This window comes from Crocodylus porosus, unplaced genomic scaffold, assembly GCF_001723895.1.
Source record: "Crocodylus porosus isolate Cpor-Errol unplaced genomic scaffold, CroPor_comp1, whole genome shotgun sequence".
In the NCBI taxonomy this organism is placed as follows: Eukaryota; Metazoa; Chordata; order Crocodylia; family Crocodylidae; genus Crocodylus; species Crocodylus porosus.
In genome coordinates, this window is record NW_017728886.1 from 139,092,499 (window position 1) to 139,118,140 (window position 25,642).

General features: G+C 38.3%; 1 protein-coding gene across 2 annotated transcripts in view; it reads right to left on the bottom strand.

The window, feature by feature from the left end:
* Window positions 1-2,368: 2,368 nt before the first annotated feature.
* CDH9 (cadherin 9) overlaps window positions 2,369-25,642 on the bottom strand; it is a 141,254-nt gene continuing 117,980 nt past the window's right edge. For both annotated transcript variants that reach the window (XM_019542005.1, XM_019542011.1), the window contains 7 exons: window positions 22,190-22,377; window positions 20,223-20,476; window positions 18,640-18,776; window positions 17,276-17,397; window positions 6,589-6,706; window positions 6,233-6,484; window positions 2,369-3,314 (listed from right to left, as the gene is read on the bottom strand). In XM_019542005.1, coding sequence (XP_019397550.1) covers window positions 2,827-3,314; window positions 6,233-6,484; window positions 6,589-6,706; window positions 17,276-17,397; window positions 18,640-18,776; window positions 20,223-20,476; window positions 22,190-22,377 — 1,559 coding nt within the window. In that variant the 3' untranslated portion in view covers window positions 2,369-2,826. The remainder of the gene's footprint in view (window positions 3,315-6,232; window positions 6,485-6,588; window positions 6,707-17,275; window positions 17,398-18,639; window positions 18,777-20,222; window positions 20,477-22,189; window positions 22,378-25,642) is intronic.

A 25,642-nucleotide genomic window follows, 5' to 3' on the forward strand; every position in this document is an offset into this window, starting at 1 on the left:
TGTCTCAGCAGAGTTTCCTTGACTCTAAGCGGTGATCTCTCTCCTGCACTAACTCCTTCTCCAGGCAGCTCCCCTTGGGGACTTCTATTAGAAACCTCGCCCCCCCAAAAAAAACAAACAAAATTTTTAAAATCAAAGTGAGGAGAAATATGTAGCAGCTAGGAGCAGAACCTAACTTTTATTTATTTATTTAAGCCTAGCACAGACTTTGCCTTTTGCTCAAGTCTAATTGATGGCACTTAGAAGAATTAGGAAGGGATGCACCAGACTTATTCCTTTGCTTAGCTCCAACAACAGTCTGGCTTGGCTGACTATAGGTCTGCTTGTGGACTTCTTTCTGCTGCTTTGCTACATCATTATGTGATATGGAGATCCAGGGTGACATTGACATAATTGTTGAGTTCTCCTTCATGTTCTGAGCTACTTCAATCACTGACTGGAGTCATGTGTTGGGTCAAGACAAAATCAATGGAGGTCAGGTCCATTAATACCTATAGAAAACACCCCAGTAGATTACTCAGTTATGTTCTGAAAAAGCAGCCAAAAATAGGTATATCATTAGTTCTGTCCTTAGTTTTTAGAGGGAAATGTGGTAAACAGAAACATGATAATCACAACATGTATTTGGAAGAAAGGATCTGAAAGGTAGTGTGGTCGATTGGATAAATGTTGGTTTGGACTTTGCAAGTGTTCATGAAATTACATTTTTGTTTACTCTTTATTAACTTTTTGAGATTGTGTAATTTCTATTCTTAGCCATAAACAGGTATACATGACTGGAAATCTGTTCAAACTTGTAACACAACAGAAGTTCAGTGCATATATACTGCTTTCAGAATGTCTGAAACCAGAATAAGATAATCCTGGATGGATGTAGTATCAGACTTAACTGTTTTAAGTTAAATTGGTTTATAGAACTTCTGTTCCACATTAAGAATTGTAGACTGGTATAGTAGTGTCACCTGCTGTATTGGCTTCTAGGTTAGGGTTCATAGTTTTAGTCAGCTTCGAGTCATTAAGTGCCTGAAAAATATCTAAAAGCAACAGAGAAACTTGATCTGCTACTTTTGCTGATGCTAGTTCAAGGGAACTTTACTTTAGTCACAGGACTATTTCTTGTGGTTCTCTTTCTTGTCTGAGTTTCAGATTTCATTCTGTGCAGTGATAGGGGTTCTGTTACTGTGGCATAATACTCTGTGTGTTTATATTTTTCAAATACTTTCCGAAGTTCCAAGTTAATACAGGTAGAATTTTCACAAGTGGAAAAATTCCCGGACAATTTCAAAGTTTTTGCGAAGGGACCCAAGTTAAGTAAATAATTCACTGAAAGTTTTTAAATGTATTTTGGAGCTCTTGATATCTTCTCAACATGTGCTCATTTTTCATCAATTCATCGATTAAAAGTGTCTCCATATATGTACCATATGCTTTGTATCTGCAAAAGACAGGCTGTAACATCTTGTTAAACTTAGAGCTGCACTGTAACTTTCCCAAAGGTGATGCAATCAGTTTATATCATATCTTCCTATTTGATATCATATGACATTAACAGAGATCTTCGTTGTTTTAAAATTAATTTTGTAGTATGAGTGAAGGTATATGTTTGACTGTTAGACCTATTAAACAATAGGAATAAACATAACTTTCCATGTTGTTCGTAGGGCATTTTATTTGAATGAAAACCATACTGAAATCCTTTTAGTGTTAAATGTGGGTTTTGGGGGGATTGCTTATTTTGTTATTTTTATTCATTTAGACAGTGGCCTCTTGTTAACTGCCATTCAGATTTCTGTTAAAGCATTAGTAATAAAAGCTTCTCACTGATCAACTGTTGCTAAAATAAAGAGATATAAGGCTGCAGAATTTCTTCAATAGCTGATATTTGCTTTCTTTTAAAAAGTGCACTATATACATCTTTGCCTGAGTAATAAACCTACTGGAGTAAACCTGCATGGGTTCTTCAATCCTCTGGAATCCATGCATTTAATCCTCTTATTCGTTAACTGTTAGCAAATAAGAAGAAAAAAATCAACACTGAAACTATCCTGATGTCCTAAAATAGCCAAATATTCAAGTTAAATTATATTTATTTATAATTCTGTGTTTGGATTTACCCAGAAATATGTTTTATTTTTTCTACATTTTATATCTATGAGAGATCGACTCGTCTATGTTATTCTTGCATTTTCAAATTCAGCCATTTTCTCTATCAAGGTTAATTTGGCAGGGTGCAGTGTTGGGGAAACACCATACAATGCATGTCTTGTCAATAACTTGTAATTGGCAAAGTAAATCAATAATTAATATTTTATAAATACTAATTTATTTAATAAAAATATAAAAATATAAATATACATATATAAAAATATCAGGATGATTCGATGCACAGACATTCTTCAACTCAATAAATATGGCAGTTATATTGATTCATTTATAGGAATATTTTTTTTCAGATTATGTTACAAGGTGGGTATGAAGTGTCCCAGCTAATAATAAAAGTGATGCAAAGGAATTAAAAAATGAAAAGAGAAATTTGAGTTTTCCATCTCAGTAATAAAGGCACAAAAAGCCTTTTATGTTTCTTCTTGTTGCCAGTGAGAACCTTCCATCGGAGGATATTAGGCAGAGAGGGCATAGCTTTTTGTTTTAAACTTATATGCATCTAAACCATTCGTATTCATTCACGTTGACTTATTGATTAACAAACCCTTACTAAGACAACACCTATTTTTTGTATTTTTTCCAAGTAAGAGAGAGTAGGCCACTTTTTATCTAGTAACATAGACATTACTTCCACTAACACTGACCAAGTCACAGATTACTTCTTCAGTCTCGGTCACTGTCATCTCCACCATACATATCTGCTAGTTTTTTAAATCGAGGTCCCCAGTCACTCAAGTAATCATAATCTTGGTTCCCATCTGTAGTAAGTGATTCAAGTGAACTAAGTGAATTTGCAATAGAATCATTTCCTTCATAGGCATATGTTGCCAGCGAATCATAAGGAGGTGCAGCTGGGTCTATATCATTTTCCTTTAGCCTTCTATGAATAAAATCTTGGACATCAATATTCTCCCACAGGGGTGCAGTCCTTCTTATCTGAAATATAGTTTCTGGAATAACATCTCTTCTCATCTTACTTTCCTCCCTAGCTTCTGGATTCCTCAGAGTGCCAATGTCAAAAGCTTGAGTATCCTCTTCCCCACCTCCTTCATCGTTGTAGGTCACAATATTATCCCGGACATCATCTTTTGAGATGATCAAGGGCTCTTTTTTTCTCTGCCTCTTCAGTGCTGCAAACAGCACAACTAAAACTGGAAAAAAAACATAGATAATGAACTGCATAGATCATAATGAGTATTCTATATATATATAAAAGGCTCAGTCCATGTGTCTGTGTGTCTACCTGTCCATAATGGTCTTGTGGGGCATGGCCCCAGCCAGTCTTGCACAGGAGGAAATTGCCTATCAAGAATGATGGTGGGGACAGAGAGCTGCCATGATGGCAGGGCCGGAGGGAGGGAGGAGGTGACATGGGACTGGATGTAGAGTCAGGGGGAGAATGATGGTGGGAATGGAGCGCCACCATGACGGTGGAGGCAGAGGGAATGGATTGGGGGGTGAGGCCAGCAGCACTGGTCTCGCTCCTCCTTCCCCCCCAGCCCTGCTGCTTGGAGGTGGCACGGGACAGTGGCTGTGTGGTGCTGGCCTTGCACCCACCCTTCATCCTCTCTGCCCCCACCATCATGGCACCACTCCATCCTCACTGTCATTCTTGATGTGCAATTTGCTAGTTATAAATACTGAGATGAACAGGACAGTTATCACTGAAATGCAATGACTACACATTTACTATGACTAGGTTTCAAGGAGAAGTTTTGTTAAGAAATATTTGTTATGTAAACAAGAAAAAATATATTCTTGTAGAATAAGTAATATCCTAATGGAATTTAAGAATAAAAGTCTTATTTTTTAAAGTTTGGTTAAAACAATATTGATTATAACTGAATTTCACTTGATGTTTAAATGCAGGTTCTATAGTTGGCCCTTATTACTGAAGAAGCAGTGGGGGTTCTTTCTGCATTGTGTCCTAATAATTTTATTTCTGTGCTATGATGTATTGCCTGCCATGTAACACATAATAGTAAGGGTATGATTTTGAAAATGTTACCATCTCATTTTCAGGTGATTTAGGCACTTGGTAGCCAGCCATTGACTTTGATTCCCCACTACCTAATTCTCTTTTAAAAATGGAACTAAGATTTCTAGGTCACTTAAGTCACTTCATATAAGATAGTGCCATAATGAGGCACCCTGAACTAGCTAGTTCCCAACTAGAAGCAATAGAGCTATACTAGTGTAGTGCTATGCATTGGTAAGTGAGCTTTGCTTGTCAGAACCAGCTCTCAGTAGAATGAGGTATTTTAGCATAGAACTTCATTGTACTCTATAGGCACTTCCTTATGTGCTTTTGAATGTTTTATCCTAAAGGTCTATGGTCATTGACATGACTGATATTATCGACATAGCTCTTATTGAGTTCAATAGCAGCTGGAATTGGATTCTGTGTCTTTATTCACAGTTACTTCTTTAAATACTTGATCTTGCTAGTTTAGGAAGTGCTAGTAAAATAACCTTCACCTTTGGATCATGGGATTGGAGCTAAAGTGAGCTTTTATGGCTTGAGCAGAAGAACTGAAGTTCAATCTTTAAAGGTTTTTAGGTGAATAGCTCCCACTGATTTTAATGGGAATCAGAAGCCGTAATATCTTAACAATACTGGACATATACTAGTAACTCTGATTTTTTGTAGACTGAAACAGTAATACGCCACTTGGAATTAGATTATGCCAGTACTCTGTGCATAGCAACATGAACAAAATTATGCACTAAAAATAACTAGATCATTTAAGAATGAAGGGAAGAGTGGGCATGCTGAGGACATATAGGGACTGTGGCTAGGATCTTTGAACTTAAATATGGTCTAGTAAGTGTAGGTGACTTTTTGTTTCTATTGATTTGTGTGTGCTGTAGCTTAATTTAGATTTTCAATTGCTCCCATTGCCAACCAGGCATAGTAGCTCATTCATGCATGCTTAAGCATTTAAGAAACAGGGCAGTTATGAGGGCTGACTGATCATGGGCATGCTTCAAATAAGGTCCTATAAAACAGTATCTTTCATATTCACAGTTAGGTGCTCAATGCCTAATGTGAGCACAATGTTCTTAACCAGTTCACCAGCCTCCATTTCTGGTCTTCCTTAGCCTACTCCATTGTACTGAATTATGACTTAGCAAAGCATCAAGCTACAGGGGACTAAAAGTGTTGGCCATCTGCCCCTTTGCCCCCAAATCCTAATGTGTCCCTGTGCTACTTCTGTGTGTCTCTCTCACCAGCCTCAAATGTTCACCATTGAAGACCTAAAACCTGGAAAAAGTTCCTCAGACCCCAGTGGATATAAAAGTTGGAATTTAAGTTATTTTTGCCTTGTCTTTTACCCTGCTGTGTGCATATGCTAGATACAATGGGTTTTGAAGCAAAACTTGATTGGGAAACAGATTGTAGCCCCACTAGGGAGGCAAGGTTTCTGGCTGGCAACTATGACAGCCAGATATTTCTACTTCCTAGCATTAGTTTACCAGCTTGGGGTTTTATTCCATCTCATCTCTCTACAGCTTCTTCACATGCTTTCTCTTCCAAGCACATAATATCTCTGGCTCATTCCATTCCACATGGAAGCATTTGAATGTTTTGATGTCTATAGTTCCTGTTTGGTTTCCTATATATGATCTAACTTTTCCTAATGCATACAAAATACAAATATTTTGTAGCTTAATGACAGATATAATCGTTTAATTTTTTAACCACTGGGGCCAGATTCTGCTGTTCAAGCCACCTAGTGTGTTAGTTAACTACATGCATCTAAATACATGACTATTTGTGACTTGAGATACTGCTCACATGAGTAAAGATGGCAGTGACCTAGACTTTTAATCACCTGGTATTATATTTAACTAAAGCAGTGGTCTCATCACAGTGTTCTGCTTTCTGCTCAGTGACATTTATAACTCAACTTCTCAGTTAAAATGAAGCCAGTGAGAAAAAAATGGCCTCTTTCACAGCTTTAACCAGTTGCATGATAAACAGAACTTCATAGCATGACAGCAATGAACAATGTAGTGACTAGCACTTTCCATATTGTATGAAATGCTTCTTGCAAAGAGCACTTACCTAGCAGTATAATGATGCAGAGGAGAATGGCAATTAGAGCACCTGTGCTGAGGCCTGCTGAAAGGAGCAAGGCTTCAGCATTACAGGACTGCATATTTCCCCGGCTATCACAGGCACACACTCGAATTGTCAGCGTGCCCGTGCTGCTCTGGATTGGGTAATCATTGTCAAATATTATGATTGGCAGGAGATAGGTACTCATTTTACTACGGCTGTATCCATTTCTTCTAGTCATTATCCCTGCTGTGTTATCTGAAATGGAAAAACCAGAATGAATACACATTACAGTATGATGTTTTGTGCAGTGTGCTGGGAGAAAAAAAGTTGAGATGAAATTGATGAGCAGAGATGTTTACCTTTGTTGTCTACAATAGAGAAGTTTGGATGAACTGCAAATTCTGGCACCAACTCAAAAAAAAATTTGTGTCCTTGAGGAGGCTCATCTTTGTCCATTGCACTAACAGTCTGTATCAGCTAGAAAGGAAATAATGATTCACATGTTTTTAAGTCTTGTAAAACCAGAACTCTTCCTTTTCTCATACAACTGTATAAAAACTGCCTTGCAACTGTATTTGAAGAAGCAGACCACTATTCCAAAAACTAGTTCTAGTTGGGTTGTTTTCTACATTGACCCAAGAAGACCCCTATATATTTTTTTTATCTTTACAACCTGCTAATAGCAGACAACAAGGGACTGCTCTTAGCTTCAGCCAACAGTTTTCTGACTAGTTTTGGTGCCCTGAAATGATATGCAAAGGGTTATCTTGTGAGTAATCCAGTCACTTCCCATGACCTTCAAAACAATAGCAGCTGGTTCACATGCTGTGCTGCTAAGAGTGAGACATGGTTTCTTTTTCCAGCCTACATCACTCTGTTCCTTCTCATATATTCTAGTGTTGCAGAAGCAGAATGCTTAGCCATTTTTGGAGCAGAGAAGGAGTTAAAAGGCTTTGCATCACTCTAAACTGTAATCTCTAGCTGTGCAGTGGACCTGCTGAACTCTTAAGCAGGCAGTCAAGTCCAGTTGGGAGGGAAAGATAATAGCACTGGCACAAGGCCAAGAAAGCTGGCATGAATAAAGAGGAGAACAATCCTAAGGGTTCCTTCTGGGATTCAGAAGAATCCCTTATCTCATAAGGGGGGGAAGAAAACAAACAACCCCCCCAAATAACGAGGTATTTTTCAGCCTAAATTAACATGATAATTGTGTTTATGTGCCTTAAAAAGATAACATTTCTGAATATGAGAAGAAAAAGGCAGTTAGGAAAAGTTGTGAGCTCAGCAGCAACTTTACAGTAAACCTTGTGCTATTATAACTGGTGTCATCACATTTACTGTTCTATAAACTGTAATAATTCCACTGCACAGTAAAATAGTAGGACTGAATCGTTCATGTTCAGTAGCTGCTGTAGAGATGCAGAGCTGGGTTTCCTGAAGTATCGGCATTGCCTCATTTTGTGAGAAGCTGGTAAGCTTCTGCAATGAATCATTTCAAACTGGAACTCCCTGGAGCACCCAGGGTGCCTATGTATATGTCCTAACACATCTAATTAGAATGCTCTAGCATCACTGCTCATCACGTGAATAAGCCCCCATAGGTTTAAAAATGGCTGCTTGGGCATTTTAACTAAAGCTCCTTGAATGAGCTGTAGTTAAAGCTCCCTGCAGGCATTTTTAAACATGGGGGCTTAATACACATAACGCTGCTGTGTTTTAATTACAGCAGCTCTCCAGGGACTGCTCTAAATAAAACAACCCACACCCAACCAGGTGTATAGCATGTGTATAGCACCCACAGAGCCTACAGGAGCTCCATGAGAAGTGAACTTGCATCTTGTGATGCATTAAATGTTGAGTACCTGCTTTGAGGTGCTATGCCAAGCGCTGTGATCTCCATTACTGCAGGTTCTTATAGAAAAGCTTATGTGCTATAGGAAGACTTGTTTCCCAGAGATTTCCAAAGTACATGCACAATATTACCTCTTCCATTCAAATTACATCAATATGAACATCATCTTAAACTTTTGCAAGAAAGACGTTTAAGGGACAATTGTCTGGGGTTTATTTGCAGTGGCTTGTTTTTGTTTCTGTTTCTTTTTTAATACCTGTCTAAATATTGATTTCAATGGGAATGGATGATACTTACTCAACGTTTTACATGTATTCTGTGAATCTCAGGGTAGGGCCCTATATTACACATCCATGACTATACAGCTACTAAAAATAGTAAGATTCTATGGACCATATAACTGTTTTGAATATCTGATTCTTTTGATTTATATACTGCTTAATTTTTTATTTTTTTTAGGTAACTGTCAATCCTCTGGTATATGTGTAAGAGAGATAGTCAAGTGCCTGATAAGTCACCTTGTGGTTGACAAGGCCAACTGGAGAGCAACACAGATTGTTACAAGATTCACAGATCCATTTGTGGACAGAGTTGGAGTCCAGGTTGATAGCATATTGCTTCCTTCTTTCTCACTTTGCTTCCATCCTCTGGATCAAAACCGCTTCACATTGAGCTCCACCCAGTGCCAGATGTTCCCTCCAGGTTGTACGTATTCTGTGTACTCCTCCCAGCTTTTTACTTTAATGTTGAATGACTTTATATAATTTTTGCACACATTATGGTATCACCGTAGGGGGTGACCATGTCTTGAACTGTCTTGAAATATGCCATACAAAATACTACTGGGGATACAGTCTCTTCTCACTTGTTTGATAGTTCTTAAAACAACCTCTTAATAGTTGTTTCTTAGTGTGTCAGTCCTATACATTCCTGTACCTCTGTGTTTGGCATTTTGTCTTCCCACTTTATTTTTAGGATCTTATGCAGGCATTTCATGCGGAAGCTGTTTGGTTTCCTGATGTGCCTGGAACATATAGTCCATATTTCTGTACCATAAAGCAGGGATGATAGCACATAAGTCTCATAAATTTGCATCTTTACCTTAGTTGATCATTTGTTGTTATTCTATGCATGTTTTTGTAATTGCCCAAAATTAGCTGCTTTTTCAATTCTGTTAGTCAGTTCAGTCTGGAGGTCAAGATTCCTGCTGATTGTAGAACCCAGGTAACAAAAGCTGTCAATGACAGCAAGATACTTATCCTCCAGAGTGATGTCAGCCACTTGTTCTTCCATCCCTTGGTACATGACCGCGGTCTTGTTGGCCAGGTACAGACATTAAAATTTGTATCAGTATAAGTAATTGGAAACAGGTCTATACCCATAACAACAGAAATCTGGCACACAAAACCAGTCTATACCTGTAACAGAAGTGAAGCTCAGCACACATAGACTAGTTTAAAAATAGTGCAACCCAGTCTAAGATTTGCCCCCTCCCATCCACTCCACCAAAAGGTGAACGTGTGTTCTGTTCACTACCAATCTAAACTAAGTCACTTATAGAAAACCATATAACTTAGTTCAATTTCACCTCAGACTTTTTAATTGTCTGTACCTAGCCCGTGAGAATAATTTTCAACCTGAAGTTTTGCATGACAGAAAATCTGCCCAAGAGATTTAGCAAGGAAGATTTACTGTGGGCGACCAAGCTGACATTGTCCACAATGAGCAAATCTCTCACAACCAGTTTTTTCACCTTGACTTTTGCTCTAAGGCTTGTGATGTTGAACAAGCCTCCATCTAGTCTGGATCAAAGATAAAGGTCATCATTGTTGTCCTAGATTGCATGAAGAAGCAGGAATAAAAGGAGATGTTAAAGCACACAGGGATAAGATACACCCCTGTTTCACCCCATTATTGATGTCAAAGGCATTTGATTCTTTATTTTTATACTCTACAGTTGCCTTCATACCTTGGTATAATGAGTTAATGATGTTCAACAGTTTGGAGGAGACAATCCAATTTATTCAGAACAGTAAAAAGACCTTGTCAACCATATTAAAGGCCTTTGTCAGATGGTTGAATGCTGTGTATAGTGGTATTTTTTTTCTCTACACTTCCCTTGCAGTTGCTTGACTGAAAATATCATATCAGTGGTGGAGCAACCTGAATAAAAACTGCATTAACTTTCAGGACAGATTCTTTCACCTAGAGATTGCAGCTTAGGGAGCATAATGGAATAACAACTTTTCTGATCATGTTCAACATGGAGATGCCTCTATAGTTGTCACATGCATCAGCTGCTTTCTGAATATCATCAGAGCACTTCAGTTAAAAATTTTGAGCACAATGCTTAGTCTTCTTTTGCATTTCTCTTTGAGCCTTTCTCAAATTTTCCTGGGTTGTGGTGTTGGGAGATGTCTTGTAGATAGTTAGTGCTATTCTTTTGTTTTCAACCAGTGGTTAAAGTATTTCAGAGTGCTTTTCAGGCCAGACTGCATTTTTCTTGCATCTTTTGTCAACCTCTGTTACAGCAGCATTCTACATGAGAGGTATACAATGTTAGGTGTACAATTTAGCCTCAGTGGCTGAGTTGTTTGGTAAACTTGCTTCCACAACTTTTTTGTTGAATAGTTTGCATCTTTCTATGTCTTTAGTTTGGCTGACGTAAATCTAAGGACAACTGGTAATTTTCCTGGTGGATCTTTATGGCATTGATTCTGATTTTGCAGCAGACCAAGGCATGGTCAGTGTCATAGTCAGCACTGTGATAAGACCTCATATGCAGGATGTCTTTCAGGTGGTTACACCTTGTCAGTACTAGATCCAGTGCCAGTGCCTTGAACTTGTATGTTTCCATGTCTTTTTTTGTGATTTTACAAGGAAAGGAGGTATTGATAACACATACATTTTGACTTGCACAGAGCTCTTACACTAGCTGGACATTTTCATTCATATTATAAATTTCCTGCTTGTCCAGAATACCAAGCCAGTTCTCAAAACTACATTGAACTCTTGCGTGGAAGTCACTGAGTATTACAATGGTCTTATTCCAGTGAGTTTTCTCAATCTCTTCTTTAAGTTGTTGGTATTAAATGTTCTTGTCTTCATCATTAGCCTGAAGGATAGGTGCATAGACAGTAAACAATGTGATGAAACCATTGTGTGTATGTACTCTGAACACCATGAGCCACATGCATATAGCAGTGGGGCTTTCACAGAAAGATAGTCACTGTTTCTAATAGCAAAGCCTACTCCCCTGTCTCTCCTTTCTTCTGCTAGCTTCCCATGCCAGAATACGGTGTAATCAATCATTCTCTTAGATAGAATCTGTGTCTGAGAATCTTTCTGATAATGGAGAATGTTGATTCCATATCTAACTAATTCATAGTTTAGTAGTGCTGTTTTCCATAAAGTGAGGTTGAACTGAATCCCGGAATGTTTGAACCTTCCGAAGTACAAGTTGTTTTGTTTCATTTTGGCTAGGATAGATTGTGTTGGGGCATGGCTTTTTTGGCCCACCTTTTCCTCTGACTATCAAACCAAGATCTTTGATTCATGCTCGTACGAAAGAGTACGGAGGAGTGGGGACTGCCCTACACCAACCACCCCCACTTCAGACCATTGAGACAGAGTCCAAAGGCCAGACCAAGTCCTGACATTCAGTGCCTCAATGGTTGAAGCTTCTGCCAAAGAGCAACAGGTTAGAGCTGCTGTTGTCTGCCTAGCACATTAACAAGGGCATATTTCTGTCAGGGTGATGTCCCTTAGCCAGGGTAATGTCCCTTAGCCTTATTCCAACAAAAGAATACCCACAAAGAAGTGGGACCTAGAGTCTTGAGGTTCCCTATGAGGTTGCAGTGTTATGGTATTTTATACGCACTGCCCTGCCACAAGTAGCCCCATCATGTTGCCACCGGGCATTCCAGCCAGATGCAATTTAAAGTCATACCTATGACCACTGCTGTTAAAACTTAAATAAAAACCAAAATATTATTTTTACATTCAGTACATATTCATTGCTAGGAATCAACAGTAAATGAGGCTAAAATTTTGCCTTATAGATTATTTAAAGTTAGTCTTTAAAGAACAGTTTTCTACATGATGAGCAGAATATAATTAAGGCAGGATTGTGCAATATTTCTTAACCTGATGAGGATCTCAAGGATACTTTAGGAATGATTGATTTCTTAATTTTGAAAGAAATGACAATGCTGACATTTGGACAACTTTTTAATTTCTTCAGCCAAAACCACATTTTTGGCAAAGCAGCTCTGTCATCCTGTCACTGAGGATCTAATTATACTAGTACTTTTTCTCTGATTTCACCCCCCCCTTTCCCTTGATTATTACCATTGCATCAGTTCCACTGGCAATAACAATGGTGGATGTAGTCAATTAGACCAGTAAGTCCCAGGCTGTTCAGGCCTAAACTCTAATATTTTGGCAGTAAGAAGTCATTATAGTGGAAGGCTAGCAGAAGATCAAATTATCTAAAGATAACGTTCCTCCCGCATTTTTAGAGGTCTGTGAAAAGAGTGAAAGGGCAAAAGCATTAAATAGAAAGGAGGTAATTAGAATAACCAATTATATTTTGTGCCAGTGCTGTCTGGAAAATTCAGAGAGAAAATATCCTGCTAGATTAGCAACAAAAAATCTCTAGCTGGGTATCCTGGTGCTTTTCAAGATATAATCAGTGGGTTGAACATAATATCTGGATATCATTCCCTTCATGTGTAAATAAAATGAAGGATATACAATTAGGGTGGAAATAGGAACTTAATTACACCGGAAACTTATTGTTTAGGATTAGGCTGCAGAAGCGGGGGGAAAAATTACATTACTTTTTACAACTTAAACTAACTAGATTAATTTTTTTTTTCAGAGGCTGAATAAATGAAAAAAAAAGGAGAAACATTTCTTCAGTTAACTTTTCCAGCCCTAAAATTGTGAATAAACAGATTGAGGCCGTTTATAGTCTATGCCAAAATTAAAGTGATCAGGCATGGTAATCTTACTGTTAAATCTAGGGTGTAATGTTTTGGGTATATTTGGCAATTTAAAACTTGTAGCACTGCCTCCATGCTTTTAAAGTAGTTCTATACTTTAAGTTATGATCACCAGAGGAAGACGGCATATGATTTATGAGGGGAAAGTTATTTCAAGTGACTTTTACTAAATCAAGAGTAATTTCAAGCAGATGAGAGTTATTGAGAAAACATTATTTTCTGTTTAGGTGACCTATGAATAAACTCATATTTGAAAAATTCATAACTACGTTTACTCTCTCTCTTTCCCTAGACACCCAGTTCACATTTTCTATGGGGTGTTATTGGGTAAATTCCCATTTTTGGTAGGGGTCAAGCAGCTTTTTCAAGCAAATCCCAGAACTGAAAATATTTAAACAAAATTTTCTTTCCTTAATCTGTGGTCCAATGCAGAGAAACTACACTGAGGGGAAGAATGTAATTGGACCTTGCTGGACTGCCATGGAGAGAGACCACAAAGAGACTCTTTCACTATGCTTTTCCTGAAGTGACTCCTTATTTATTTTGTGCCAGGTGTTAAAGGCACTGTCTAGTTCTGGGTATCTTAATGGTATAGATCAAAGATAGACAGGTGTGGTAAAGACCTCTCTAAAAGAATTTGGAGGCACCTCCTTACCTAGGACTATTTTTTCTAAAATATTTACCCTATATGAAGGTTAATTATTAAAGGAAAACTGTTGATTCTTTAGAATAATAATTTAACACAATCCACAAGGGGGTTAAACTCCATCAGAAGTGTGAGAAATCCTTCCCCAACTCCTAATTCTCATCTTAAATTGATATCAGTTTTCAACACTGGGCTTCTGAGAGCATTTTTCTGCAGGCTGCTGCAGTAAGCCTGTAGACACTTTCACATAAGTTAGTTATAGCTTTTTATGAGCAATAATTATCAATGATAAATATGCCTTGTATCTGTCCTTTCCCAGTAAGGAGGAAATGCTGAATAATGTCAGGAAAAAGATGCCATCTCCTCAAATTACAAGATGAACTCTTTCTATGTTCTAATGTTAGGGAGCCCCTGAATGGCAAGAAAGGATATAGCATCATTTTGTCACTATTCTTCTTGTGGTCTTATGCACACACTCTGTCTCTCTCTGTACCCGCTACATATTTATATCTATATGTAGAAGGAGAGTTGTATGAATCTTTTACGGATATTATCTTATCTTAGCTCCATCTATAGATATATATAGATCTATGCATATATCTGTTAGGGCTTCAGTTGCTCATTTGATTCGGCGGAACCCTTTAATCTCTGTGAATCAAACTGGAATGCTCCAAATCGATTTGGGGAGATTCAATGTTTTGGACATAGACAGAGCTTTAAATGTTTTTTTTCTACATACCTTAAGGTACCAGGTGGCTTGTGAATGCTGTGATCTTAGGGTGGATGGAGCATCCTACAGGAGCATGGGTGGAGTGCCAGCACGCTTGGTGCTGGACCTAGAAGTGGACCAGAAGTGCCTCCAGTTCACTTCTGGGTCCACTGCCAAGCACATACCCCGCCCTCACCCTGTGCTCTTATGGGATGCTCCATCCATCCCACCATCGCAGCATTCACAAGTTGTGCCTGGTACCCTGAGGTATGTAGAAAAAACATTTAAAGCTGTGTCTATGGCCAAATAGCAGCCTTCCCAGGGGTGTCAGTGGGTCCCCAGTCTGCGTTCTGGCTGACAGGAAAGGGGTGATGCCACCTGGGCCAGCAGGGCCGAGGCAGATCACCTTGGGTGGGGGAGGGTCCCCACACCAGTTGATCTGCCCCAAGCTCTGCACCCTCCTGGAACCATCTCTGGTACAGAGCCAGGGCAGATCAGCTCATGTGGGGACCTGTCAACCCAGGGTGGGGGAGGGTCCCCACACCAGCTGATGATCTGGCCCAGGCCTTGCACCCACCTGGATCTGGCTCCAGTATGGGGCCGGGGCAGATCAGCTCATTTGGGGACCCACCGCCCCCATCCCAGGGGAGGGAGTGTCCCCGCATGAGCTTATCTGCCCCAGGCCCTACCAGAGCCAGCTCCAGGTGGGAGGCCTGGGGTAGATCAGCTGGTGCAGGGACCCCAGGATCAGGGCAGCAGGTCCCCACACAAGCTGGTCTGCCCTGGGCTCCGCTGGCCCCAGGTGGCAGTATCCAGCTCCTGCCAGCCAGCAGACAGATCAGGGACCACCTGTACCCCTGGGAGGGCTGTGAGAGCTGTTCCAGAGTCCTCCCAGGAGTGCACACTCCCAATCTGCCTGCTGGGTGCTGCTGCCTGGGGCCAGTGCTGGGGTGCAGGCTGTACCCAGCACCAGTCTGTCATCTTGCATGTAGGTCGAGGGCCCACAGCCCTCCCATGGGTATGGGGAACTCCTGATCTGCCTGCCAGATGACAGGAGGTGGGTGCTGCCAGTTGGGACCAGCACCGAAGCCAGTAAGCCTAGCTTTGAAATTCAGAATGTTTCAAAACTTTTGAAATGTTTTGAGTGCTCTTGTTTTGTTTCAAAGCTGTTTCAAAGGCCTTTGTTTTGTTTCAATTTATCTGTTTCGAGCTCAAAATGCATTGAAACAACTTTGAAACAAAGCAGTAGATGAAGTTTTGTACAGCCCTACTCAACAGTAAAGCATCACAGTCTGCAAGTGTGCTGGTATTAGAGTGCAGTAAATTATCTGTAAGATAGTCAGGGACCATACTATCCTACCAAGGAGTAATTTACTCTGCCAAAACTCATGTGTAGATGGTGACAGGGGCTGGCTGGGGCATGTGTTCTATGTGTGGAGGCTGCCTGCCATCTAGCCCTGCACTGCAGCACCCTCATGACCCAGCCAGCCTCCCTGTCAACTGCTGCTGACCCACAGCCTGAGGCTGACTCCCCGCCCCCCCCCACCCCCCGGTCTTCTGCTAGCCTGGGACTTCTCACCTGGCTCAAACTGCTGCAGTTTTGGGCATGCATGCAGACACTGTGCCCAAGAGTAGATAGTTCCATCATGGACTGTGTTGGAATTTATCACATCACCTCAATAAGACATGTAGATGCATCCACTGTTTTCTAATGGTTAATGTAGGTTATTTTTAGGTGAAAAATTAAACTGTTAGGCTTGTGTCTTCATGTGTTCATTTACTGATTTACTGTAATTTGCTGCATTTTTTCATTTAATTTAGCAATGTTGTTACTGTATGTCAGTTTAATTGACTTCATTATAAATGACTAATAGAAATGATAGATGATTCCAGGGACTGGCAATTTTTTATAGGTGTGGGCTGCAGCTTGTGACCTGTTCAACACTATGGGCTACTGGTCCTTTCTGGCCACTTCAGTGAAGTTGACTATAGACTGCAGTAAGGAAGAACAGCCTTCCACACAGGTGGAAGAAGATGGATGGAGCATCCAGAGGTGATTGGTATTCCATTAGCACTATGTAGACTGGAGTAGATCACTAGGAATTAGTGCGCCTTTAGTAAAATGTTCACAGGCCAGATCTGTCCCATGGGCTGTAGGTTGCCAACCCATTATGTATCTGACTGCTGTGTGTAGATCTAGAACTTCTCCCTTTTCTTCAAAATATCAAGTTGCTGTTTTTGTAAATCTTACATTAAAATATGTGGGGGTTCCATTGCATCATAAGGATATTCAAGAGAGGTGAAATTTGGCTCCTGACCTTTGCCTAAACTCAGCCTAAAGCCAAACTAAAGCTCAACTGAGTGTTGAAAAATGGAAATAGTTCTTTTTTTATTTTCTTTTTTTATAAAACTCTGTTTCTTTATTCTAGCCAGGACAAAAATGTGCAGGCTTTCAACATTATTTTACATATTTCAAATCATCATTATGTCACAGAGATTTATATAAATACCCAAAAGGAAAAGAAATTATCTAACCATTGTAATGTAGTGCTTTATATGTGATTTACTGAATAAAATGGTCTGCGATATTTGGCTAATTGAGTCCCTTCCAATAAATAAGACACTTTGGATTTTATACTACTAGGGCCAAATCCTGGCTTCCTTGTCCATGCAAAGGTTTGCTGAATTCAGTAGGAGTTAAGATTTAAGATTTTTCATCCTTGCATACGCTGAAATATTTGTGACAAACTTCTGAGTAACCTAAGAAATGAACAAACAAAGCGAAATGTAAAATCAAATATACATTTTTCTAGTAGAGTAAACATACATTTACCTGTCCTGCCTTTGCATTTTCACAAACAAATGTTTCATAGTATTTGGCAAATTCTGGTGCATGGTCATTTATGTCTAAAATCCTGATGAAAACAGATATTTGGCTGCTTTGCTTAGGATTATCTGGAACGAGACAACAATTCTCAGTTCATCTAAAGACAAAAATGTGGGTATCATATCTGTAATTTTAAAGGCATAATGATATTCAACTTTCTATGGATGTATATTGAATATATTTTAAGGCTGTGTTTATTTGAAACAGGTTGCATTATTTTAAATGAAAAAAAATGATAAAACCATCTGAGACTAAACTGATTCTCAAAGTTACCTATGAATTCATCTCAAGTGTTAATGCCTACTTTCTGTGTTGCTCAGAGCAGTGCTTAATAGCCTATGTTAAGGTGCAGGGGACAGAGAAATTGCCTGGGTTAATTCAAAGCTCTTTCTAATTACAAACGCAAGAAGTTTGCCTTTGACACTTTTGTCATTGATATGTATCAGAAGTAACCTCATAGTCTGAGCTATAGCAAATGAAAAAAGGTTTGCAGAGCAAATGTCAAGAACTGGGACAGTGTTTAGAGAAAATTCCCTGCTTATCGGGGGAAAAAATATATGCGTATCTCTGAATGCAGGGCTTGTGCTGTATCTATCTAGCACAATGGCAAGCTTTATGGCTTCCCAAAGCTGCTAGGGAGGAGGAGGAAAAATGGGCTTATAGAGCCCATCACTAATATCTCAGTGCTCTCTATGGTGCACTGGAAAAAAATGAAAATGGCTGTATCTATGTAAACCTAATAAGGCTCAATGAAGCAATAAAGGTATCAGTTGAAAGACACAGAATCACTTTCTTTAGCCTGCCTGGAGGAGAAAGATGTGCCATACCTTCATTCTGTGCAAAGCAGGGGGTTCTGAATTTGTCTCCTGAAGGCAATTTTTGCCCCGGTCTCAAAAACTTATTAAGACTTTTGGGGGGTATTTGAATGCTGCTCCACTTTTTTCCAGCAATTCTCCCTGTACAGGGGCTGAGGGAGTGGTGTAGTGTGAAATGCTGTCTCTGGATCAATCTATGGAAGAAGATTCCATGGGAACCAATCATATGGGCTTTATGGCTGCTCTGCATAGCTGTAATGGACTTAAGGCTATAATTCTTTCATTTTGTCTGTAGGCAAGAGAAAGTAAACCATAGTAATCTTTTTTTCTTAAAAAATATCTCTGAGTGTTCTAGTTCAATAGTATACTGATTTGTTTGATTGTAAAACTGAGAAAGCAATAGAGGCAAATCTTGTAAAACAGTTAAAACATGTACTATATTATAGAATTGCAACATTTTGGGTTGCAACCTTTTTTAAGGTATTTCCAACTTACTAATTTCAGTTGCTATAACGGTGATGTTGTGCCATGGAGTTTCCTCCCGGTCTAGTGACTTTGAGATGAATATGGATCCATTTCCTGAGTGGATATTGAATATTCTGTCAAGGTCAGTGTGTCGATCCACAGAATATCTGTAGGGATATAGTTTGTTTGTATATCATCATCCTTATTATATTTTCAGCTTTGATTCCTTGTCACTCTTCAATGTTTTTCCATTCTGCTTTAAGTTATTACCTTAATGTCTGTAGTACTTTATCACCAAAGCTTCCCTGTAATTATTGTAGGGAATAATTAGTGCAGAATACTGCAAGTATTCAGGTGAAGTTATTTAAGACCAGTGACAGGACAGAAGTGTAGTAAGTCCTTACTGATAGCTAATTAATATGAATAATTACTCAAAATATATTTTACCTTAGAGATATATAAAACAACACTGGAATAACAGCCAGTTAATTCAGAAGGAACTACCTAAGCAAACATGGGTGCCTCTTGTGTCATGGGCACTGAACTTGAGATACTATAAAGGGACCTGAGTTTCAGAAACAGCTGAACATTCACCCTCTAAATATCTTTGATGTGTCCCTGGTTAAAATCACTAGAAAATATTTGTAGTGTCTTAATTTTTAATTTAGAGAACTGAAACAGCATCAAAAAATTAGTATTAAAGCACATTTGCATTTCTTTATTTATCTTTGATTTAAAAAAGAAGTGTAACTTATATGGACCTTCTGATTTATTGGAATGTTGTATATGCAATTTCTTTAAAAATGTCCAGTTATAGAGAAAATAGCACTTGGAGTAAATAGGTCTGTTTGAGTTACTTTCATCTTCATTCAGACATATAGCTGAAGGATTTGAGTTTTATAATGACTTGCATGGAGAATACACTAATGTACTAATGTTCAGTGCTTTCATGTCAGCCTAGATAATAATAGCAGATGGCTAACCATTACAGCAAATGCACATCACTGAACATTTACCTCTAATTGTTATGACTTTCTCACAGTAGTTTCTTATTTAATATACTGTACAAATGTTGATAATTAAATATTTAAGCTGTAGAACATAGTATATCTCTAGGGAGTAATTTTCTCATTGGGCCTGTTGCAAGGTATACTGCAGAAAGCTGTGTCATCAACCTATAGGAAGGGACATTCATCCAATGGAAATATACTGTCTTCAGAATTTTGCATGAATTCATTTTTTGGAAATGTGGTATGAAAGCATTATCCTAAATGTGGCTGGACTAAGAGTGTTGTAAGGTAATGATTACTTATTTTTATCATCCATATGTATTTCCTTTTATCTGATACCTGTAATCTTTCATTCAGAACTTATATAGGAATTTTTAGTTGTATTAGGCATCACTGGTTCTCTGTAGATATTTGTCTGCTTAATTATTTCCACTTAGCCACTATGAGCCTAATGCTGCAAAAGTTGCTCCTAAACTTCTGTGGGACTCTTTGGGAGCTAAAGCTGTTAATCACTGCTTAGAATCAGACCCTCTGCTGTATACTTATCACATTTTCACACCAAGATGAAACTAGTATTTACCTTCTTTAGAGACCGATACTTACTTTATTGAATTCTTTGTGGTGTCTGGATCTTGAGCTATCACTTGCCCAATAATGCTTCCCTCCTTGGCATCTTCGTCTACTTCAATTAAATAGGAGGCTCTGCTGAACACTGGTGGTTCATCTATGTCTTCCACAGAAATTTTGACCAGGGCTGTATCCTTGAATGGTCCCAACTGCAAAAAGCGTGGGTCAGGATGACTATTGGCTGCCTCCACTCTTAAGGTGTAAAGCATCTTGTTTTCAAAATCCAACTGCTAGGGAGCAAGTTAATAAAATAAAATATAAAATAGGCATCACATAAAGAGAAATGCATTTACACTTCACAAACTAAAAATTAATAGGGATAGGAGTTTTTAGAGACCAGAATTTATGTCTGTGAGACCAACTGTGTCTATAGACAAGCATTCAGTTCATTAACTACAGGAGTATAAAGCTGATTATATTCTGTGGCAGGGCTTTTTCTGGTACCACAGGTCTGAGATCTCTAGTCAATGTGAACTTAAAGTGGCCTTCTGAAAACAGCACTGAAACTAGAAAGGATGTCTGTTTCAGTCAGCAGCTGTCAGGGGATCCAAAAAACACTTGAATTAAAATAAAAGCAAATCTTGAAATACTGAAATTTCCTGTTAATTGGAGATGCTGAGCTTTGGCTTACTCTGGAATGAGGCAACAATTCTCAATTCATCTGATGACAAAAATATGTGCATCATATTTGTAATTGCCCTGAAAAAGAGGGTAAATTTAAAGTATTTCTTTTGGGATGAAAAAATGAAAGATATAGAAGAAATGTAGAAAGTGAAGTCTAGGTAACCTTCATATTAAATGCTTTTGAAACATGAGTGGGGTGGGGGAGGAAGGGGAGGGAAAAGTCACTATGTTTTCAGAAACATTTCCCTGGATTTAGGCGCAGCTGATGAATTGGTATATATATTTTTACATTTTATGTTGTATTTTTTAATAAATGATTTTAATGAAACTGTAATCTTTGTCTTTTTAAAAAAGAAAATTCTTTTCAAAATTGGTCTAGCAAGGCTTTCCCCCTTCCCTGCCTTAAATCGGAAACAGTTTACATAGTTTCATGTGCCATCAAGATCAAAGTATTAGGATTTATGTCTGCATGCAATTATGTATCCATGTGCAAGGTTTGGATTTGACACAAGGGTTTATGTGTTCATTAGAGAGTTAAGGGGAATGAATGTATTTGGAGTTATCGCTTGAGTCCCATTTGATGTACCCCAGAAAGGCAGCATCAAACTCAAAAAAAGCTGTTAGTCTTAAAAACTGGTGCTCAGATAATATAAAAATAGTCTTCAGTCAGTTTGATGGACAAGTCAAGATTCTTTAGAATCGGTGATGGTTTGTAAATTCAATTTATTTCTCTCTTTCACCTTAGGACACCTGTTAACAACCAAGATAGCCTAAGGTTTGATTGAAACCAAGGCAGATTTTGAGAGTTAGAGGTTTGACTTGGATCTTTCGCACATCTGTAGCTAAGATTCCTCTGTGGAGGCACAAGCACACTTCAGAAGAATGAGCTATCTGCATGGGGTTCCTTTTAGTCGCATAAGTCCATCAAACTTAAACCTTCAGGCAAACTTGCAATGTTGTGTTCACTACCGACTCTTGTGAGTCACCTTGCAGAGTTCAGCTGAAGAAGCTTGCTACAAGTTGAACCCCCTCCAGGATTTTGTGGCCCTAATTCAAACTGTTGTGTGAGAGTGTGTTTGCATTTGACAGACTGCAGTCATGACAAATATTGCTTTATGTGAAGAGGCATGTTAGAAATTTTTCGCTGAGGGCTAGGAATAACAGACACCTGCTGAAGAAAGAGAACAAAACTTGTACAGTAACTTCTTGGCAGCTGACCCCCTTGTGAGACCTTCCCCTCCCCTTCCCCTAGAAAAGGAAAAAATAACTGTAACACCTGGAGTGCTAAGTATAATAAGAGAGAGGGAGGAAAAATAAACCTTTTTGACAGTTATAATCCCTTCCTGTGTGTCCTTGTCAGTGATGATATCAAACACATCTGATCCATCCCCATTAGAGATGCTGTACTCAATCTCAGCATTTTCACCCACATCGGGGTCATTGGCTTTTATTCTTCCAAGAGGAGTCCCAAGCGGTGCAGACTCAGGAGAGCTGAATTGGTACGTGCCTGGAAAAATCAAATCAAACTTTTTTTTTCCTTGGTGTTTCATCTCTCTAAATAATAACAGTCCTTTCTTTTCTCTGGATTTTTTTCAAGTTGCCTTCAAAGTCAAAACACTTTAAGAGAACGCTCTTAGTAACCATGAGTAAGCTTTGAAACAGAGTTCAGAGTTGACTGTCAAGCTGTCAAAAGTTGTTTTTTTACAAGGTAATACTTTAAAGGCATTTAGTGAAGTACTTGTTATGCACTTTTTAATACTCCTATTTTCCTCACATTTCGAGTATCATAATATGGCACTAACTGCTAATCTAATTATTTAATGACAGTATTTTCCCACTTAGTTTTGTGTTTCCACTACCTATAATTAAATAATCTTTTTTTCTTTTTTTCCCTTTTTATTTTTTCTCTTTTCTTTTCTTTTCTTTTGTTCTCTGTTTAGTTTTTACTATACACAAGAGTTCTGAAAAATGACTGCATCTTGAGAAGAAACCATAGACAAAACCTTCTGTTTTGAAATTATCTTTGAGAATTACAATTGCATTTTGTATAGAGGTACTTTTATTAAGACTTTATTAGTAACATATACTACAAATCAATTCCAAGCAGCCTTTGAAACCTGTTATAAGTGGATTCATGATGGCGTTCAGTGAAATTAAAAGAAATATGTTCAGGTCTTTGTATTAATTTACTTTGGTTATACTTGTTGTGTCCTTTTATGTTTGACTTTGGTTAATACTGTTGTAATCAGGTTTTTCCAGCCTGTATGTGGATGACAAAGGAATCATAACCTTATATATTTGCATATAAAAATTAATCAGAATTTAATTTTCTGTCAGCATTTGTTTAAAAAAAAATACCCCCCTGCCCCACTTAATTTTAAAGTTATGGTCCTATAGAGTAATTTGACCATATGCCTCTCTTGACCAATCACAACAGGCAATGTAGTCTGGATTTCAATTAATGACCTACAGAGTTAAAATACTTCTAAAATAATATTGGCAAGTGGTTATTAGATACAAGAAAGTGTGAGGAATAGTGTTTTCAGAAGCTGCTGCAAAAAATGTTATTTATTGTGTTTGAACAGTTCACTTAATAGTAACTCTTGGCCAAGCTGGAACATTTGAAAAATAGCCCTTACCAAGGGAATCTTATAAAGGTATGCCCTCCCAAGATGCACTTGATTTTGGACTATGTCTAAAGAAAGTGCAATCCTAACTCAACTAGTTTTGTTAGCTGAGGAATTGCATATCAGCCTAGCAGGGTCAAACCTACTTTCCCCAATGATGTATTTCCATGGCCTTTCTGTTTTCTTTAGGAGCCAGTTCCTAAATTTCTGCAAGCACAATGATCATAGCAAGACTATGCATAGTAAATGAGTTTCTATCCCATGTTTTGTCACGAATTAGCCTACTGAAAGTATCTTTTCTTTACCTATATAGATTTGTGAAAAATGAAGGAAAAAAGTTTGTCAAATAGTATGTTCCATTATGAACTCAAACCTATAGCTGAAGACTTTGTGGTAGGCTGGTTAGCTGTGATCAAGTCAACTGTAAATGACACACATTTCCTTTACAACAGGCTGAAAACAGTTTGGAAGTTAGGCCTAATGATATCTAACTATCAGTTCTGAAGACTTATTCAAACTTCTGGCTTTGGCAACTGAGCCAGAAATCCTCTAAAAAGAAATTTAATCATGATAGATTTTTTCTTTACAGTAAACGTATAAAGATTAAAGAGAAACACCTCCCTTGGGTCATGTTAGCTTCTGAAAGTTTATTCTATAATTAAGGTGAGATCAGTGTTGGCATGTGACACAGCTACTTTGTTTTAGTGCACAATTCAGTTGCAAAAGTTTCTGTTTTTAGTTATGGTTTGGTATAATTAAATATCTTTCCTGTCACTCAAACAGAATTCAGCCTTGGTGTTTTAGCTGTGTGGGGCCACTATACCTCTATGTGTGTGGCTCTGTGTGGGTGTGTGTCTGTCATACACACACACACACCTGCCCTTCCTCTTGTAGTCTAATTCACACAGGTTTCTTACTGAGTTTGCTCTCCATTTGTTGCTTTTTCACACCTCCCCTTTCACGTTGGATCAAACTATTAGCTGTAACTGCTGCCTTGCATAAAGAGATAAAGATTAACTGTCTTTTAGAGAAGACCTTAGAAGAGGTATGACTTTATGAGAGATTTTAAAATTTCCCAGGAGATAAAAAAATAACCATCATGGGGAAAAAGACAAAAAGAGGAAGTGATCATCAGGAAAGGAAAAATAACACTACTGCATATAGCCCACAGAAAGCCTTCCATTTCCCATGTGAAGTGTTTTGGTGAGGTTTAGGTAGTATAGGGAGGGCATAGTGCCTCTCTACCCTGTTATGAATTTCACTCTAGTGACCCAACCCAAAGCTCACTGAAGTCATCCTAAGGATTTACATTCATTTCAGTGGACAAATCTTGAAAGAATCTTGAAAGAGCACCAGAAGGAATATGGGTGTAAAGACTTCAGATCTCAGAGTTACGTTAGAAGTCTGTATATCCTCTATCATGAGACAGCGACTCAGTGGTCTGTTTTATAATACAAAACAATGATCTCTACTCTGCCTTTGGGTTCAACAACTCCAGTCTGTTTAAATATTATACCATGCTATGCTACTGATATGTAAGCAGTACTTTCTAAAGAACATGAATGGAAGTGTTCTGCTTTTAGTAATCATTGCCCTGAGGCTACCCCATGAAATGGCTCTTAATAAGCAAGATTATTTTATTATTTTAAATGTATTATTTTCTTTATATTTCACATTCTTTCTTGTTTTGGAAACCAATGTTCTCAACATTTTATTTATTTTCAAATAAACTGGTTTGTTCTTGTAAATAGAGAGAAACCGTTTGAAACTTCAAAAGATTTGTTTTCTAAAATACAACAGACAGACTGATTGTGTCGTTCTGGTTGCACTCATTGGCATGACATTCACATGCCTTACAAGTTTCATAAATCCAGACAGGTGCTCCCTACATTAGCCTTGATGTTTGTTCAGTCTTCAGTGTGTCTGATAAGAGTGCCAGCAAGCACTTCAGTTTGTGCCAATGGCAATACTAATTTAATAATGTGAACATTTTTCCAGTGGGTACCAAACTGAGACTGTGATTTTTTTTTAAATATATCGAGAGAGTGAATACCAAGCAGCTATCAGACTTCCAACAACTTCAGATCACTAATCAGCTTAAGATCAGATTTAAACTAGTGGCCTAAGATAAAAGAGACTGCCTTG